The 17,886-nt window shown below is 40.6% G+C and overlaps 1 protein-coding gene across 2 annotated transcripts; it reads right to left on the bottom strand.

Annotated features, from left to right (window-relative positions):
• Window positions 1-49: 49 nt before the first annotated feature.
• LOC103455518 (protein PIN-LIKES 5-like) lies at window positions 50-13,506 on the bottom strand. Of its 2 annotated transcripts, none has more exons than XM_029089880.2 (11): window positions 13,218-13,506; window positions 2,460-2,742; window positions 2,287-2,366; window positions 2,002-2,126; window positions 1,784-1,905; window positions 1,483-1,692; window positions 1,271-1,372; window positions 1,074-1,174; window positions 882-934; window positions 596-781; window positions 50-474 (listed from the first exon to the last, which is right to left on the bottom strand). In XM_029089880.2, exons 2-11 carry the CDS (start codon window positions 2,592-2,594, stop codon window positions 350-352), a joined length of 1,239 nt encoding a protein of 412 aa, XP_028945713.1. In that variant the 5' UTR covers window positions 2,595-2,742; window positions 13,218-13,506; the 3' UTR covers window positions 50-349. The 2 variants fall into 2 exon arrangements, with proteins under 2 accessions (XP_028945713.1, XP_028945717.1); XM_029089884.2 differs by having other exon boundaries at window positions 2,460-2,720; window positions 13,218-13,455.
• Window positions 13,507-17,886: the final 4,380 nt, after the last annotated feature.

Raw genomic sequence — 17,886 nt, 5'->3', positions numbered from 1 at the left:
ATCAAATTTCTCATTAGAGTAGTCCCACGTGGGTGCGACTGTCGCACTAAAAATTTCTCGTTGGATCGGTGTATTTCAAAGGATCATAACAGTATACTAATTTCGATTCCACGAATGCATACGGATGCATTATGTTATAAAGCTGTCCTTGAGACACATTGAGCTATGAAGAACCTAATGAAACCCTAATCCCTACTCCTACACACCATGTAAATAAATCAAACCATGAGATGTACAGATGCACACAAAAATCATACCCCAAAAATAAAAATAATTAATTCAAATTGGACAATCGAATCGAAAAATGTGGGAAGAATAACCCAAGGGATTGCTTGCTGCTCAAGGAAGTTCAAGACAAGATCCACATGAAGATTGTTGACCAAATGGTAAGTGCCAAGGCTGCAACCAAGTACGTCCACAGGAAGAGCACTGAGCACTCTGCCTCAGCCACATCAAACAGCTGTGTCATCGTACCTGCGTAGCATCACGTATTCGTGTAAGTACTTTTATACGAAATTGTTACAAACTTTGAAAGTTCCCTCGTCGAATGACTGAGGATGGTGGGAATTACGAGCACTTGATGCAATTTGCTTACCGATATTCATGGCAGGCGGCAGGGTAAACTGAATCATCAGCACAAAGTGGAACAAGGGGTCTGATGGGAGAAACCCTAGTTTGTCTGCTGCTCTTACAATGAGAATACCGATTGCAGGCATTACTACGTATTTGGCAACAATCACTCCGAGGAGGGCAGGGAGTTTGATCGTTGATTTACGTAAGCCTGTTTAATTAAACACACAGTAATATAGTACTTTGTTAGATTATGTCTCCCCTCCCATAAACTAAGAAAGTAGTTCCGAGGTCGAATATAGCTCCATTACCTTGGATCAGATTGCCTCCGAGAATGAGTGTGATGCAAGGGATTGTACCGTTCCTGCGTAAGGCATTTACCGTTAATTTACACATTGTGCAGAGGATGTTTTTGGTTTGAAGTAGTTTGATTGAACATCAAGGGATGCTAAGTCTTAATTTAAACATAGCAATTTTTATGCTCTAAGCTGAATGGTACTTACCCGAGTTGTGTAATAGAGTCTTCGATCGCACGTAGAGGGGCGTCGTCACCAATTATTATTTTCTTAAGAAATGGAATTGCCCCAACGACGAATCCCACAACCTAGTAATACAAGATAACGAACCATTCAGTTCTGTATCAGTCTTGAGGTCTTACGAAGACCTTGAAATATAGCCAAAAAATGTTAGAAAAACTCACCGCAGCAAGTGTTGGTGGTGCCAGTAACTCATGCAAAATCTGGCGAACGAATGCTAATACTTTATGGCTGAATGGTACGTTTGATTCATCAGGGGCTACTATCTGTCATTGAGTAATCCAGATTGTCCAAACAACCAGGCTGAGTAAATATATGCATATATACGACATATATAGCTAGACTGCTGTAATTTTAAATATATGAGGGTACTTACAGCTTGGTTTACAGAAGTTTCAGACGCTACAATAGCACCCTGCTCTTCATCTTCTCCTTTGAGAAGGTGAGTATCCCCGTTAGCATCCAAATCTGTGTTGGGCCTCTTTGTGGCCTCCTGAGCTTCCTCGGCTGCTTGAAGCTTTTTCCATGTAATAGATGAAGTTCGAATCAGCTGGTAAGTGTAGGTCCAAATGAAGAAACCACCAAGCTGCAATAACCAAGTAATTTTTGATTTAGCATTCAAATTACTTCCTTTTCTCTTTAGATCATGTACAGTAGAGGTTTAATAATTGCATTACCGCCATGGAAAAAGATACGTATGAGAGTCCAATCGTACTACAAACACTATGATTGCCAAAGGGGTTTCCGTCCTCATTGCAGATTGCAGGGACAAGTATGAGGGGAAGGTTTCCCAAGTTTGCTATTCAACAAGATTGGCGATTACTTGATAAGCAAACTACTATATTGCTGCTAAGAAATAGATGAAAGAAATAAATCATAAAAATTGACTATTTACCTGATGAGACTGCAGCAATTATCACACCTTCCTGGTAAGGTTTTGGTTTGAAAATCTTTACCACAATCCATCCAAGAATCCCTCCAACTACAAAGGTAAGCGCGACGTTGACAATCATAAACCACCTGAATCATATTGACAACGTATCAAATATTGTAAGGTCGATATCAATAATTTCATCGACATATTGATGACATGATTTCAAAATACTGCAATTGACTACATTGGAGAGAAAATAAATGCTGCAAAGACTAAAGACCAAATACAAAATGCAGCATAACGTACCATGAAACAATGTCCCCAAATGTAATAGTCTTGGCCACATTTGCAAACACCAGTGAGGGAGTGAACACCACAAACACAACCTGCATTTTCGAAAATCACGTACTTATTTGCTTTTGTTTTGTGTGCAAAAGAATTCACTTATGTACGAAAAAACCGAACATGTATGTGCCTACCTTGTTCATGGACCTTCGGGCGCCCGATGGGAGAAGATTCCAGTACTCAGTTGCCATCAAAGCTCCCAACACACTGATTATGAGAACTTGGAAAATTGGCATGCAAGCCACCTCCAACAGCGTCCAGAAACCCATCTTCTTCTTTCTTTACTCTTTTCGAGTCTAAACTTTCGCACTTCGCTTTTTTTTTTTGTTCAAAACTGACCTAATGTGTTTGCGTTGCAGTGTTTTTATAGGAGGTGCTTGAACTTCTCAGCAGTCCTACTAAAACAAAAGAAAAATCCTGAGAGAGAGGGAGAGGGCACAAAAGGTTAGCCAAGGAAGCAAAATACAAAGCAAAAATCACAGGTGGAATTCTGAGCATTACAAGGAAAGACACCGAAAGTTGATGACATGGGGAGGAGGAAATAGCCATGAAGGTACTAACATTTGGCACTACTCGATTCAATCCCATCACACTGCGCATCTCTAAGGATTGTACAATTTTGTACATATGTTTTGAAATTTCTAGGTAGTAGTTCTGTTTAAAACCTTCTTAATTTCCATGAAATTTTACTATATACTCAGATTTGGGTTGTTTTCTGCTAAATTGGCAATCCAACCATATAGATATACCCTGAATCTAACCCAGGTGAGATAAATGTTAATATTTTTTTAATTAATTGTAAATTTGCGGTTTAAGCTAATTGAGATGGAATGGAACTGAGTTGGCTAACTATAAATGTCCTTTTTCCTTTTAAATTTGGTTTTATTAAAATCTTAATAAGGTTGGGATCTGACGCAAAATTATTTTGGATGCATGCATGGAACGATTTAGAATGAGTAGGAAACCAAATCTAAGATATATATAAGTAATCTATATAATATGATTTAGAATTTGGTTCACTTTCAATTTCTTATTTCAGAGCAGTTTCTATACTAATTAAATTAGACTAATTGACAGCTAACAACACATGGTGTTTTACCACGGTGGTGGAAAACAATGATATCTATGCACCTTGATGAGGGTTCAATCTTTACCAATCTCCTTTCCCATGACAATTTAACATACCAACGCTCTTGTTTATAAAAAAAAGATTGTCAACTAACAAGACATTATACAGTGAAACCTAAACATGTGTAAGAGTCCAAATTCAATTAGAATTTGTCATAACATTTACTAACGCAATCGTTAATAATAAAAAAATGACAGCTAATTAGGCGGCATACAGTGAAACCTAACATGTGTATAGAGTCCAAATTCAATCAGAATTTGTCTTAAGCATATATAAAGAAGATAGACATAAAGGACAACCCCGAAAGGCCAATGAACCAAATGGCAACACAAAGTAAAACGACAGTGGTTAATAAGGGAAAAAAAAAGTAAAGACATTTATTTAAGAGTATGGACACTCTTAATTTGGTGGATATGAGTCTGATATGCGAATTCATATGCATGAAAACAATATCACCATCAAGAGAAAGAATAAAGAAAAAGTTTAATTGACAAAAACAAATAAAAATAAATCCAAAAGTTTTTTTTTGTTTTTTTTAGTATATTGATATTTTTATACTGAGAAGATGAGAAGTTAAGTTAAATCACACAATAAACAACCAAATTTAGTATCAAATTCGTCATCCACGAAATTAGATTTAGAACTTAAGATATTTCACTGTATACTGAGAGGTAATAAATCCAAAGTATTAAATTATCGTGATAAATAATATATTTTTATTCATATTTATTATATTTTGTATTCAAACTCTCTATTTTTATGTAGTTTAAATGAATTTATATAATCTTATCGTTGTTTAAAAAACCGAATAAAACCGTCATATTAAAAAGTTTCTCCTGCTTCAGAGGCAAAATATAGCTTTAGTTTATTCCCAGACAAAAATGAAGTTACGGAAAAATCCAAAAACAGAACAAACATTTCTTTATTTTTGTGGTTGAGAGATAACTGCGTATGCACTATTGGTGTCACCCTCTTTGGGCTACAAAACTATGAATGATTGATTCGATCTCAAACAATAAAACAACAACAACAACAACAACAACAAAGCCTTTTCCCACTAAGTGGGGTCGGCTATATGAATCCTAGAACGCCATTGCGCTCGGTTTTGTGTCATGTCCTCCGTTAGATCCAAGTACTCTAAGTCTTTTCTTAGAGTCTCTTCCAAAGTTTTCCTAGGTCTTCCTCTACCCCTTCGGCCCTGAACCTCTGTCCCGTAGTCACATCTTCGAACCGGAGCGTCATTCGGCCTTCTTTGCACATGTCCAAATCACCGGAGCCGATTTTCTCTCATCTTTCCTACAATTTCGGCTACTCCTACTTTACCTCGGATATCCTCATTCCCAATCTTATCCTTTCTCGTGTGCCCACACATCCCACGAAGCATCCTCATCTCCGCTACACCCATTTTGTGTACGTGTTGATGCTTCACCGCCCAACATTATGTGCCATACAACATCGCTGGCCTTATTGCCGTCCTATAAAATTTTCCCTTGAGCTTCAGTGGCCTACGACGGTCACACAACACGCCGGATGCATTCTAACACTTCATCCATCCAGCTCGTATTCTATGGTTGAGATCTCCATCTAATTCTCCGTTCTCTTGCAAGATAGATCCTAGGTAGCGAAAACGGTCGCTTTTTGTGATCTTCGCTAGATTGCTCCGGTCATTAGTGTGGATAAGTATATAAATGGATAGAGATAGGAAAGCAAACACAAGATGTACGTGGTTCACCCATATTGGCTACGTCCACGGAATAGAAGAGTTCTTATTAATTGTGAAGGGTTTACACAAGTACATAGGTTCAAGCTCTCCTTTAGTGAGTACAAGTGAATGATTTAGTACAAATGACATTAAGAAATATTGTGGGAGAATGATCTCGTAATCACGAAACTTCTAAGTATCGGAGTGTGGAGTCGTCTTGACTTGCCTTATCTGTCTCATAGGTAGATGTGGCATCTTCTCTGGAAGTACTCTTCCTCCATCCAGGGGTGGTATCTTTAACTGGTGGAGATGCACAAGGTAATGTATCAATTTCACTTGAAGCTTACTTGTAGTTTCAGGCTTGGTCAAGCGCGATACAAACCATGTAGTAGGAGTCCCCCAAGTCGCCGAGCTAGGGGGTCTGCTGAAAGAGGTGACAGACAAGGTAAGCAATCAGAGCTCCGACTGATTGTTCACCTTCTCCCCATCTTGCAGCAGCATGAAGGATAAAGAGAAGAAAAATGAGAAGAGATGATATGAGATACTTTTGCTTTTGAAGAAGTAACTTTCCACAGGCTTATTCTTGAACTGAGCTGGAGGGTTTTCTGGTTTCCTCCAGAGTATAAGGCCGACTGAAGAATTTGAGGGTCAAAACAAGTCCATCAAATCTAGAGTACGTTCCACCCTGCTGATATGGGATACTTTTGCTTTTGACAGAGTAATGGATGTATCGGCACGTGTGCTGTTACGCTTGTCTCCACATGCTTCCTTGTATCCTTCGCACTTGCCCTATCTGTTCCTCAAGCAGATGCAGAATCTTCCCTGGAAACATAAGATGTTGAAGATGAGTACTCGAGAGCAATGCCAGGTAAGTAATCAGGTAAGGGGTTCCAGGCAGTCAGTTCTTGGCTGGAAGCTTGATTCCAAGTGCTGACTGATTGCTCTCTTTCTCCTTGTCTTGCAGGTAAAAACAAGGCCAAAGGAAAAGACAGGGAAAAAGCATGATATGGGATACTCTTGCTTTTAACCCTGATGATATGAGATATTCTTGCTCTAGTATAGCTTGTTTGCAGAGGTATTATCGGGGGGAAAGAAAGCTGAATATTTCGAAAGGCTTCGTTGGGAGTGCCCTCTCAGATATGATGAAGGGTTGAGCATTTTTGCAGGTCTGCCTGTCCGTTGGGGATGGAGGTTGACATATATAGGAGTCTCCCTAACAAGTAGTAATGTTATTCCTTTACCCTGCTTGGTCATAGCACGGTAGTGGGAGCTGTCAGTTTCACATGTTTTAACTCTGTCAGAGCACTTTGAAAAAGTGGTCTGTGGTATCTGGCTCTCGAGATTCGGAGAACGATGCCTCTTCGATTTTTGAGAAAGCAATCATGCTGGGGGTCTGGCTCTCGAGATTCGGAGAGCAGTGTCTCTTCGATTTTTGAGGAAGTAATCATGTTGGGAGTCTGGCTCTCGAGATTCGGAGGGCGGTGCCTCTTCGATTTTGGAGCAAGTAATCTTGTTGGGAGTGTTGTCTCGAATGTGAGTAAAGGTTGGGCATGTTTGCTAGTCTACCTTGCCACGAAGCACAAAGGTTGATACACAGGGACTTTCCAATTATCCAGCAATGGTACTGTTCCTTTACCCTCTCTTCGATTTTGAGAAAGTAGTCATGTTGGGAGTCTGGCTCTCGAGATTCGGAGGACGGTGCCTCTTCGATTTTGGAGCAAGCAATCTTGTTGGGAGTGTTTTCTCGAATGTGAGTTAAGGTTGGGCATGTTTGCTAGTCTACCTTGCCACAAAGCACAGAGGTTGACACACAGGGAGTTTCCAATTATCCAGCAGTGGTACTGTTCCTTTACCCTTGTGGGTAATAATATGGTAGCTAGACCTTCAAAATTTATGTGTCTAAACTTTGTTAGTGTTGTTTCTTTGCTATTCTTTTACCTTTCTTGGTCAGAGCGATGTAGTGGGAGCTGCAAGCTTCACGTGCTCAACTTTGGCAGAGAACTTTGGCAAAGTTATCTGTGGTACCCATGAGCTATTGTTGCGTGTGGGAAGTGGGTGATTGAACAGTAAGATTCATGTGCTTTCTACTTCACCAGAAGTCTTCGACAGAATGCCCATAATTTCTGCAAAGCTGAGTGTGCGTGTGACAGGTGCTGACAAGGCTAGAAAAGTAGGTGCCTCTTCGATTTCTGAGATCGGCCCTCGTGGTCTCTGAACAGCCCAGCTTTTGAGAAAGCGAGCGCCTCTTCGATTGATTCGAAGAACGATGCCTCATCGATTTTTGAGAAAGCAGTCACGCTGGGGGTCTGGCTCTCGAAGATTCGGGGAGCAGTGTCTCTTCGATTTTTTAGAAAGTAATCATGTTGGGAGTCTGGCTCTCGAGATTCGGAGGGCGGTGCCTCTTCGATTTTGGAGCAAGCAATCTTGTTGGGAGTGTTTTCTCGAATGTGAGTAAAGGTTGGGCATGTTTGCTAGTCTACCTTGCCACGAAGCACAGAGGTTGACACACAGGGACTTTCCAATTATCCAGCAATGGTACTGTTCCTTTACCCTCTCTTCGATTTTTAAGAAAGTAGTCATGTTGGGAGTCTGGCTCTCGAGATTCGGAGGACGGTGCCTCTTCGATTTTGGAGCAAGCAATCTTATTGGGAGTGTTTTCTCGAATGTGAGTAAAGGTTGGGCATGTTTGCTAGTCTACCTTGCCACGAAGCACAGAGGTTGACACACAGGGACTGTCCAATTATCCAGCAGTGGTACTGTTCCTTTACCCTTGTGGGTAATAATATGGTAGCTAGACCTTCAAAATTTATGGGTCTAAACTTTGTTAGTGCTGTTTCTTTGCTATTCTTTTACCCTTCTTGGTCAGAGCGATGTAGTGGGAGCTGCAAGCTTCACGTGCTCGACTTTGGCAGAGAACTTTGGCAAAGTTTTCTGTGGTACCCATGAGCTATTGTTGCGTGTGGGAAGTGGGTGATTGAACAGTAAGATTCATGTGTTTTCTACTTCCCCAGAAGTCTTCGACAGAATGCCCATAATTTCCGCAAAGCTGAGTGTGCGCGTGACAGGTGCTGACAAGGCTGGAAAAGTAGGTGCCTCTTCGATTTCTGAGATCGGCCCTCGTGGTCTCTGGGGAGCCCAGCTTTTGAGAAAGCGAGCGCCTCTTCAATTTCTGAGACCAGCCTTCGTGGTCTTTGAGCAGCCCAACTTTTGAGAAAGCAAACGCCTCTTAGATTTCTGAGATCAACCCTCGTGATCTCTAAGCAGCCCAGCTTTTGAGAAAGCAAACGCCTCTTCGATTTCTGAGCAGGCGCCTCTTCGATTTCTGAAGCTCCGTCGAGTGCAGATTTTTATAAGGGCTGACATTAAGTTCCAAAGCACACTTGAATCTCCACCAGTAGAAGCTTCATTCTTGCACTTCTAAGATCTTGATTTGTCCGACCTCTTCTCTCTTCAACACCTTTGAAAATGTCTGGCCCCTCCGACCGTCGTTTTGACTTGAACCTTGTTGAAGAGGCAGCCCCGCCTTCTCCAGACAACATATGGCGCCCATCCTTCGTCTCCCCTACTGGTCCTCTTACCGTTGGGGATTCCGTGATGAAGAATGATATGACCGCTGCGGTGGTGGCCAGGAACCTTCTCACTCCCAAAGATAACAGACTACTTTCCAAACGGTCTGATGAGTTAGCTGTTAAGGATTCGCTGGCTCTCAGTGTTCAGTGTGCAGGTTCTGTGTCTAATATGGCCCAACGCCTATTTGCTCGAACCCGCCAAGTTGAATCATTGGCGGCTGAAGTGATGAGTCTCAAACAGGAGATTAGAGGGCTCAAGCATGAGAATAAACAGTTGCACCGGCTCGCACATGACTATGTTACAAACATGAAGAGGAAGCTTGACCAGATGAAGGAAACTGATGGTCAGGTTTTACTTGATCATCAGAGATTTGTAGGTTTGTTCCAAAGGCATTTATTGCCTTCGTCTTCTGGGGCTGTACCGCGTAATGAAGCTCCAAATGATCAACCTCTGATGCCTCCTCCTTCTAGGGTTCTGTCCAGTACTGAGGCTCCAAATGATCCCCCTCCGGTGCCTTCTCTTTCTGGGGCTCTACCGACTGCTGAGACTTCTCCTAAGCAACCTTTGTGAAGGCTCCCTCTTGTGTGTTTATTTTGACTCATGTATATGTACATATTTGTAGCTTATCGGGGATATCAATAAATAAGCTTTCCTTCATTTCAACGTATTGTGTTAAATACACCAAAGCCTTCTTCGCTAAGTTCTTTGAATTTTCTTTTGTTGAAGCTTGTATGTTGAAGCTTTCTGAGTGGAGCATGTAGGTTGGGGTAGTGTTCCCTTAATTTTCCGAGTGAGGAAAACTTCTCGGTTGGAGACTTGGAAAATCCAAGTCACTGAGTGGGATCGGCTATATGAATCTTAGAACGCCATTGTGCTCGATCCTGTGTCATGTCCTTCGTTAGATCCAAGTACTCTAAGTCTTTTCTTAGAGTCTCTTCCAAAGTTTTCCTAGGTCTTCCTCTACCCCTTCGGCCCTGAACCTCTGTCCCATCGTCGCATCTTCTAATCGGAGCGTCAGTAGGCCTTCTTTGCACATGTCCAAACCACCGTAACCGATTTTCTCTCATCTTTCCTTCAATTTCGGCTACTCCTACTTTACCCCGGATATCCTCATTCCTAATCTTATCCTTTCTTGTGTGCCCACACATCCAACGAAGCATCCTCATCTCCGCTACACCCATTTTGTGTACGTGTTGATGTTTCACCGCCCAACATTCTGTGCCATACAGCATCGCCGGCCTTATTGCCGTCCTATAAAATTTTCCCTTAAGCTTCAGTGGCATACGGCGGTCACATAACACGCCGGATGCACTCTTCCACTTCATCCATCCAGCTTGTATTCTATGGTTGAGATCTCCATCTAATTCTCCGTTCTTTTGCAAGATAGATCCTAGGTAACGAAAACGGTCGCTCTTTGGTATTTCTTGATCTCCGATTCTCACCCCTAACTCGTTTTGGCCTCCATTTGCACTGAACTTGCACTCCATATATTCTGTCTTTGATCGGCTTAGGCGAAGACCTTTAGATTCCAACACTTCTCTCCAAAGGTTAAGCTTTGCATTTACCCCTTCCTGAGTTTCATCTATCAACACTATATCGTCTGCGAAAAGCATACACCAAGGAATATCATCTTGAATATGTCTTGTTAACTCATCCATTACCAACGCAAAAAGGTAAGGACTTAAGGATGAGCCTTGATGTAATCCTACAGTTATGGGAAAGCTTTCGGTTTGTCCTTCATGAGTTCTTACGGCAGTCTTTGCTCCTTCATACATATCCTTTATAGCTTGGATATATGCTACTCGTACTCCTTTCTTCTCTAAAATCCTCCAAAGAATGTCTCTTGGGACCCTATCATACGCTTTTTCCAAATCTATAAAGACCATGTGTAAATCCTTTTTCCCATCTCTATATCTTTCCATCAATCTTCGTAAGAGATAGATTGCCTCCATGGTTGAGCGCCCTGGCATGAACCCGAATTGGTTGTCCGAAACCCGTGTCTCTTGCCTCAATCTATGCTCAATGACTCTCTCCCAGAGCTTCATTGTATGACTCATTAGCTTAATACCCCTATAGTTCATGCAATTTTGTACGTCGCCCTTATTCTTGTAGATAGGCACCAAAGTGCTCGTTCGCCACTCATTTGGCATCTTCTTCGTTTTCAAAATCCTATTGAAAAGGTCAGTGAGCCATGTTATACCTGTCTCTCCCAAAAGTTTCCACACTTCGATTGGTATATCGTCTGGGCCTATTGCTTTTTTATGCTTCATCTTCTTCAAAGCTACAACCACTTCTTCCTTCCGGATTCGACGATAAAAAGAGTAGTTTCTACACTCTTCTGAGTTACTCAACTCCCCTAAAGAAGCACTCATTTCATGTCCTTCATTGAAAAGATTATGAAAATAACCTCTCCATCTGTCTTTAACCGCGTTCTCTGTAGCAAGAACCTTTCCATCCTCATCCTTGATGCACCTCACTTGGTTTAGGTCCCTTGTCTTCTTTTCCCTTGCTCTAGATAGTTTATAGATATCCAACTCTCCTTCTTTGGTATCTAGTCGTTTATACATATCGTCGTAAGCCGCTAACTTAGCTTCTCTGACAGCTTTCTTCGCCTCTTGCTTCGCTTTTCTATACCTTTCACCATTTTCATCGGTCCTCTCCTTGTATAAGGCTTTACAACATTCCTTCTTAGCCTTCACCTTTGTTTGTACCTCCTCATTCCACCACCAAGATTCCTTTTGGTGTGGGGCAAAGCCCTTGGACTCTCCTAATACCTCTTTTGCTACTTTTCGGATACAACTAGCCATGGAATCCCACATTTGGCTAGCTTCCCCCTCTCTATCCCACACACATTGGGTGATTACCTTCTCTTTGAAAATGACTTGTTTTTCTTCTTTTAGATTCCACCATCTAGTTCTTGGGCACTTCCAAGTCTTGTTCTTTTGTCTTACTCTTTTGATATGTACATCCATCACCAACAAGCGATGTTGATTAGCCACGCTCTCTCCTGGTATAACTTTGCAATCCTTACAAGTTATACGATCCCCTTTCCTCATTAGAAGAAAATCTATTTGTGTTTTTGACGACCCACTCTTGTAGGTGATCACATGTTCTTCTCTCTTCTTAAAGAAGGTGTTGGCTAAGAAGAGATCATATGCCATTGCAAAATCCAAGATAGCTTCCCCATCCTCGTTTCTCTCCCCAAAACCATGGCCACCATGAAAACCTCCATAGTTGCCTGTCTCCCTGCCCACGTGTCCATTTAAATCTCCTCCTATAAATAACTTCTCCGTCTGAGCAATTCCTTGCACCAAGTCTCCAAGATCTTCCCAAAATTTCTCCTTCGAACTCGTATCCAACCCTACTTGAGGTGCGTACGCACTAATCACATTGATAAGTTCTTGTCCTATTACAATCTTGATTGCCATGATTCTATCTCCTACCCTCTTGACATCTACAACATCTTGTACCAAGGTCTTGTCCACGATGATGCCAACACCGTTTCTCGTTCTATTTGTGCCCGAATACCAAAGTTTAAACCCTGAGTTTTCTAGATCCTTTGCCTTACTACCAACCCACTTAGTTTCTTGTAGGCACATAATATTTATCCTTCTCCTCACCATAACTTCCACTACTTCCATAGATTTTCCCGTTAAGGTTCCTATATTCCACGTTCCTAAACGCATTTTGCTCTCTTGAACTCTACCCTTCTGTCCTAGCTTCTTCACCCTCCCCCGTCTAATAGGATCAAAGTACTTCTTTTGTGTGTCCCGGGTAAAGTTGATAGGAGCATATGCTCCCAAACAACTTTGAGTGGAGTCGTTCGAAAAGAAGTTTCTATGGCCCCCTTGCTCATTTAACACTGCATCCGGGTGCCGATGGAGATACAGCGACCCTTGCTCACTTATCACTGTGCTCGGGCCACACAGCGCGCCACTTACGGGTGACGCCCTAGCTTTAGCGTGATTTTGTTCTGGATTCATTTTCATAAGGATTCGACGTGATCATGGAGTGCCGGCTGTCGACTACCTGACGCCCTCCCCCTCCTCCTTTATCCGGGCTTGGGACCGGCCATGTAAGACATAGGCGGAGTTGATCTCAAACAATAAAAGTGCTAATAAATATATGAAAAATACTTGATAACAATCTTTCCGTGTTTTGGACACATAAAAAAAAAATAATCGATGAATTAAAAATAAAGTGTGTTATCTATACATTATTTTTACTTCTTATATATTTATTGTTAATTTTTGTCTTTTGATATTTTTTAATTTAATCGATCCGACAGTTGTAATTTAAGAGGATGTCTGTGACGTGAATGAAAAGTGATCAGAAGCAACTCAAGAACCAGAAGATGAAGGACTGAATCATCCATAAAATTCAAGAAGTTTCAGAACAAAAACAAGATTAAGGCAATAGCTTGATGGATTTAAAAAACAAATTAAGCAGAAAAAAATGAAGGAAATAAAAAAGGATGAGAGAAAGATGAACCTGGAAGAACCAGCTGCAAAAGCGAACATGGCTGAGAAAAAATGGGAGAGACAGAGTGGTGGGAATCTGAGGCCGATCGTCGATGAGAATATATAGGAGAAGAGAATAAGAAGAAGAAGAAGCATGACCCATCAGGCTCGCATGCTTTGCCTTTTAATTTGGAGCATAAATCTCCTACAAAATTGATGGTGCTTGTACAAGTTGATAATTTGTGCTGGCTTGTATCTACTATTTATACACGGCACTTTGGTTCCCACCACTTTTATTTGTGTTTACAACCGCGAAAAAAGAAAAGAAAAAGAAACACTATTTACTTTACTCAAATTTTGGTAATTATAATGGGGAATTTTTTTTAGCTTAACTGACTGCAAGAAGACGAGAGGCTCAAGTAGGAGGAGATGTCGTATTTTGCTTGCACATGAATTAAAATCCAACTTAATTAGCTGGAGAAAAGTAATTAGTTTGTCAGATTATTATCTGCGAGACGTAATTAAGATACTTATATTATCGAACTGTCATTTTTTACCGTTAATTAGATTGATTTTTGCATGTTGGAAAAAGAATTTGATTTTTGCATGAATGAGTGGTCTAGGTTAGGGACGGAGCCAACATGGGCGGAGCTTCTTGGAGGGTCGGACGAGCTCAACATCTGGCTTAACAGTCTAGTCCAAGTTTCCAACTTAGCCTAATTTGCTTGATGTAAACCAAGAGTTGTGTTTCCATGGTCTAAATTTTTAGTCCAGATGACAACATAACCCTAAAGAATGAGCATTGGCTGTACTAATCAGAATATATACATGTGAAACTTCGGACGTTTTTTTATTTTTTTTACAAATGATATTATCTACACTAAAAAAGAGAGGATGAGATCTTAGCCTCACAATGAAAGTACATATAATTATGAGTTGCAGCATTTTTCAGAATACATGTCGAGAAAGAATGAATTTAAGGTGAATTTTTGGAAGTGCATTTTTGCTCACCATCTTATTTATAATCGTTAGATATGTTTGAATTTTGAGATATGTAATATCCACTATATAAATCTCGAAATTTAAACTTATTTAATGATGATACATAGGATGATGAGTATATATCATAGTTTATGTTGACGAGCAAAAATGCTTCCAATTTTTGGAGTCGGATCAATGAGACGGTTACACATGTGAGCACATTGTTGGAGCTTGCCACGTGGGGATCAATTTGCACGGCAGCGTAAGGCCACTACTCAAGCTTTTCGGCTTGCCATTTGTTTCTTGTGCTAAGTTGTGACCAGAGAGTAATTATAGAAAGAACTCGAAAAGGTTTACTAATATTACGGTATATGTGATATTTATTTTTATTTATAAGTGTGATGTAATTATATTATTATTAGTTTATTATGAGACTAAGCTCATCACTACCTCGTTTGTAAAAAAATAAAGTAAAAAAAGAAAGAAATTTAATTGAAAGAAGAGACAAGTTGGATGTAACCCACAAGTCTGGGTAGCCTTAATTCCTCTCCGAGTGGTCTGCCACTACATAGCAGAGAAGAACTTTATTATACACCAATCTCCTGCCATATGTTAGATTAGAAAGAAGATCAAAGAGAAAATAAGAGAGAGTGTTGAAAGACGTGGAGGTTTTGAAACTGAAGTTCTCCAAAATTTTAACCACGAAACCTCGGGTGCTTATGTATTTGTATTTTGCGTTTAATTAGGCTTCAATATAATTTTATTATAAGGTAACTATTATGTTTTTTTGCTAGTGATTGGTGTACGTGTACAAAGTAATAATTTGTATTAATGTAAAATTAGGTTACAATTTCTTATACAAAAAATTTGATCATTTGATTCAATCTTCGAGGATACAAAGTGTGTATATTGACAACATTGCTAAGAAATGTAGAAAGCTTAGGTATTAAGAAAGATAACAAATATCAGAGAGAGAGAGAGAGCAAGGACAATCTTTTGCAACAGATTTTCTATTACTGTTAACTTAATCAATACAATGTAATTCTGCTATTTATACTCATACTAAACACAACACCCTAGAGACAAAACTCAACAGCCACTAATACAAGGACAAGTGGCATTCTCTACATAACTCAAATGTCTTATACTCTAACATTCCCCCTCAATCTTATGGTGGGAAGCCCCAAGCATAAGATTGGAACAATGACGAAGAAACAAAGGTGAACACAAGCCTTTGGTAAGAATATCAGCATACTGATCAGTGGAGGAGACAAACTGTAGGGAAATCACTCCCTGTTGAACACGTTCTCGAACAAAGTGACAGCCCACTTCAATATGTTTAGCTTTGGAATGAAGAACTGGATTGGTTGCCAATGCCATTGCAGAGATATTATCACAATGTAACAGAGGAGGGACAGAAGTCACAATGTGCAAATCCTTGAGCAATTGTTGTAACCAAACAACCTCAGCTGTGGTAGTGGCCATAGCCCGGTATTCTGCTTCAGTGGAAGAATGACTCACTGTATGTTGTTTCTTGGAACTCCAAGAAATGGGATTAGAACCAAGAAAGACCACAAAACCAGTGGTAGACCGGCGGTCATTGGGATCACCAGCCCAGTCTGCATCAGTGTAGGCTCGAATGTCAAATGAACCAGGTCTAAAGCAAACTCCCCAATCAAGAGTTCTTTTGAGATAACGCAAAATCCGTTTGACAGCAACAAAATGAGAGTCCAATGGAGTGTGCATGAACTGACACACTTGGTTAACTGAATAAGCAATGTCCGGTCTTGTGAAGGTTAAGTATTGAAGAGCCCCAACAATACTGCGATAATGAGTAGGATCAGAGTAAAGGGGATTACCATGATTGAGTAATTTCTGATTGGGATGACATGGAGTGGTGCAAGACTTGCATTGAACCATGTCCGTCTTCTGCAACAAGTCCTGGACATATTTAGACTGATGAACAAATAACCCCTGGGGATGATATTCAATTTGCAGCCCGAGGAAATAATGAAGAAGACCTAAGTCTTTCATATCAAACTCCTTTGTCAAATGCCGGATCACAGATTGTATACTGTCAGCATGATCTCCAGTGAGGATGATATCATCCACATATAACAATAACACAACTATATGAAGACCATTATGCTTGACAAAGAGAGAGGGATCGGCATGAAAAGCTTTAAAACCAAGAGAAAACAGAACAGAGGTAAACCGATCATTCCAAGCGCGAGGAGCTTGTTTAAGACCATAGAGAGACCGTTGTAACTTGCAAACATACTCAGGGTGATCTCTATCCACAAAACCCGGGGGTTGAGACATATAGACCTCATCCTCAAGAAAACCATGCAAAAACGCATTCTTGACATCAAGTTGATTCAATTTCCAACCGTTTGTTGCTGCCAAAGATAACATCAGGCGTACTGTGGTAGGTTTAACCACAGGACTGAATGTCTCATAGTAATCGAGACCTGCTTCTTGAGAAAACCCTTGTGCCACTAGTCGGGCCTTGTGCCGAGCAACAGAGCCTTCGGGATGCCGCTTAATCTTATAGATCCACTTGCAGCCGACACGGTTTTTATGTGGAGGAAGAGGAACAAGTGACCAAGTTTGCTGATGAAGCAAAGCATCCATTTCTTCGTGCATAGCCTGTTTCCATTCAACAGACTTGGAAGCTGCAGCAAAAGTGTGTGGTTCGATGCTACTAGGAGATGGAACAGAAGCTGTGAACCCTTGTTTTTTCTTAAAAATGCCAGACTTGGATCGAGTCTGCATAGGGTGACAATTTGTAGCAGCAAGAAGCACAGGCTGTAAATCTGGAACCTGAGACATTGTAGTGTCTGGATGTAATTCTGAGACAGGAGGAGAAGTAGAAATACCATTGACTGATGAAGGAGCAGTAGAGGAGACAAGATCACCATGGGAGAGAGAACTGGACTGAGTAACATGAGGAGATGCAGCAGGTGTCTGAAAAACAGTTGGTAAAGGGATAGGGAGAATGGGATACTGGTGAAAGGTATTAGGATGAACAGTATGTGGTAGGGAGGGAGAAAAAGTGGAAGAAGAAGATGGCTTAGAAAAATGAGAAGACAAGATAGGAAACTGAGTTTCATCAAATAACACATGGCGGGAAACCAGCAATTTGTGTTTGAAAACATCAAAGCAAATGTAACCTTTATATTGTGCAGCATAACCCAAGAAAATGCACTGAGTGGTCTTTGGATCAAGTTTAGTAGTCCTATAAGGTTTTAAAGAAGGATAGCAGGCACAGCCGAAAACCCTTAAGTGATCTAACCTAGGTGCAGAATGAAATAAGACTTCAAAAGGAGATTTCATTGCAAGACTAGGGGTAGGCATCCTATTGATAAGATAGGTTGCAGTAGCACACGCATGATACCAAAACGGATCAGGTAAAGAAGCTTACTGAAGAAGAGTAATAGTTGTTTCAACAACATGCCTATTCTTTCTTTCAGCTAAGCCATTTTGCTCAGGTGTATATGGACAGGAAATCTGATGAATGATACCCTTGGATTTAAGAAAAGACTGAAAAGAAGTACTAAGATACTCTCCACCCCCATCACTTTGCAGAATTTTAATAGATGTATCAAAGAAATTAACCACATAAGCGTGAAACTGAGTAAAGAGGCCAAAAACAGAAGCTTTATTAATAAGAGGAAAAATCCATGTATAACGAGTACATTCATCTATGAATGAGACAT

Source organism: Malus domestica, chromosome 02 (genome assembly GCF_042453785.1).
Source record: "Malus domestica chromosome 02, GDT2T_hap1".
NCBI classification, from domain to species: domain Eukaryota; kingdom Viridiplantae; phylum Streptophyta; class Magnoliopsida; order Rosales; family Rosaceae; genus Malus; species Malus domestica.
The sequence above is the reverse complement of the archived record's forward strand: the minus strand, read 5'-3'. Positions and strand labels throughout refer to the sequence as shown.

Bases quoted from the DNA above. Each gene is read 5' to 3' on its own strand.
- LOC103455518 (XM_029089880.2), bottom strand. From the start codon at position 2,594: ATGGGTTTCTGGACGCTGTTGGAGGTGGCTTGCATGCCAATTTTCCAA. The intron at 2,367-2,459 runs GTAGGCACATAC...TCGAAAATGCAG, and splicing joins CCCGAAGGTCCATGAACAAG to GTTGTGTTTGTGGTGTTCAC. The intron at 935-1,073 runs GTAAGTACCATT...TGCCTTACGCAG, and splicing joins GACTCTATTACACAACTCGG to GAACGGTACAATCCCTTGCA.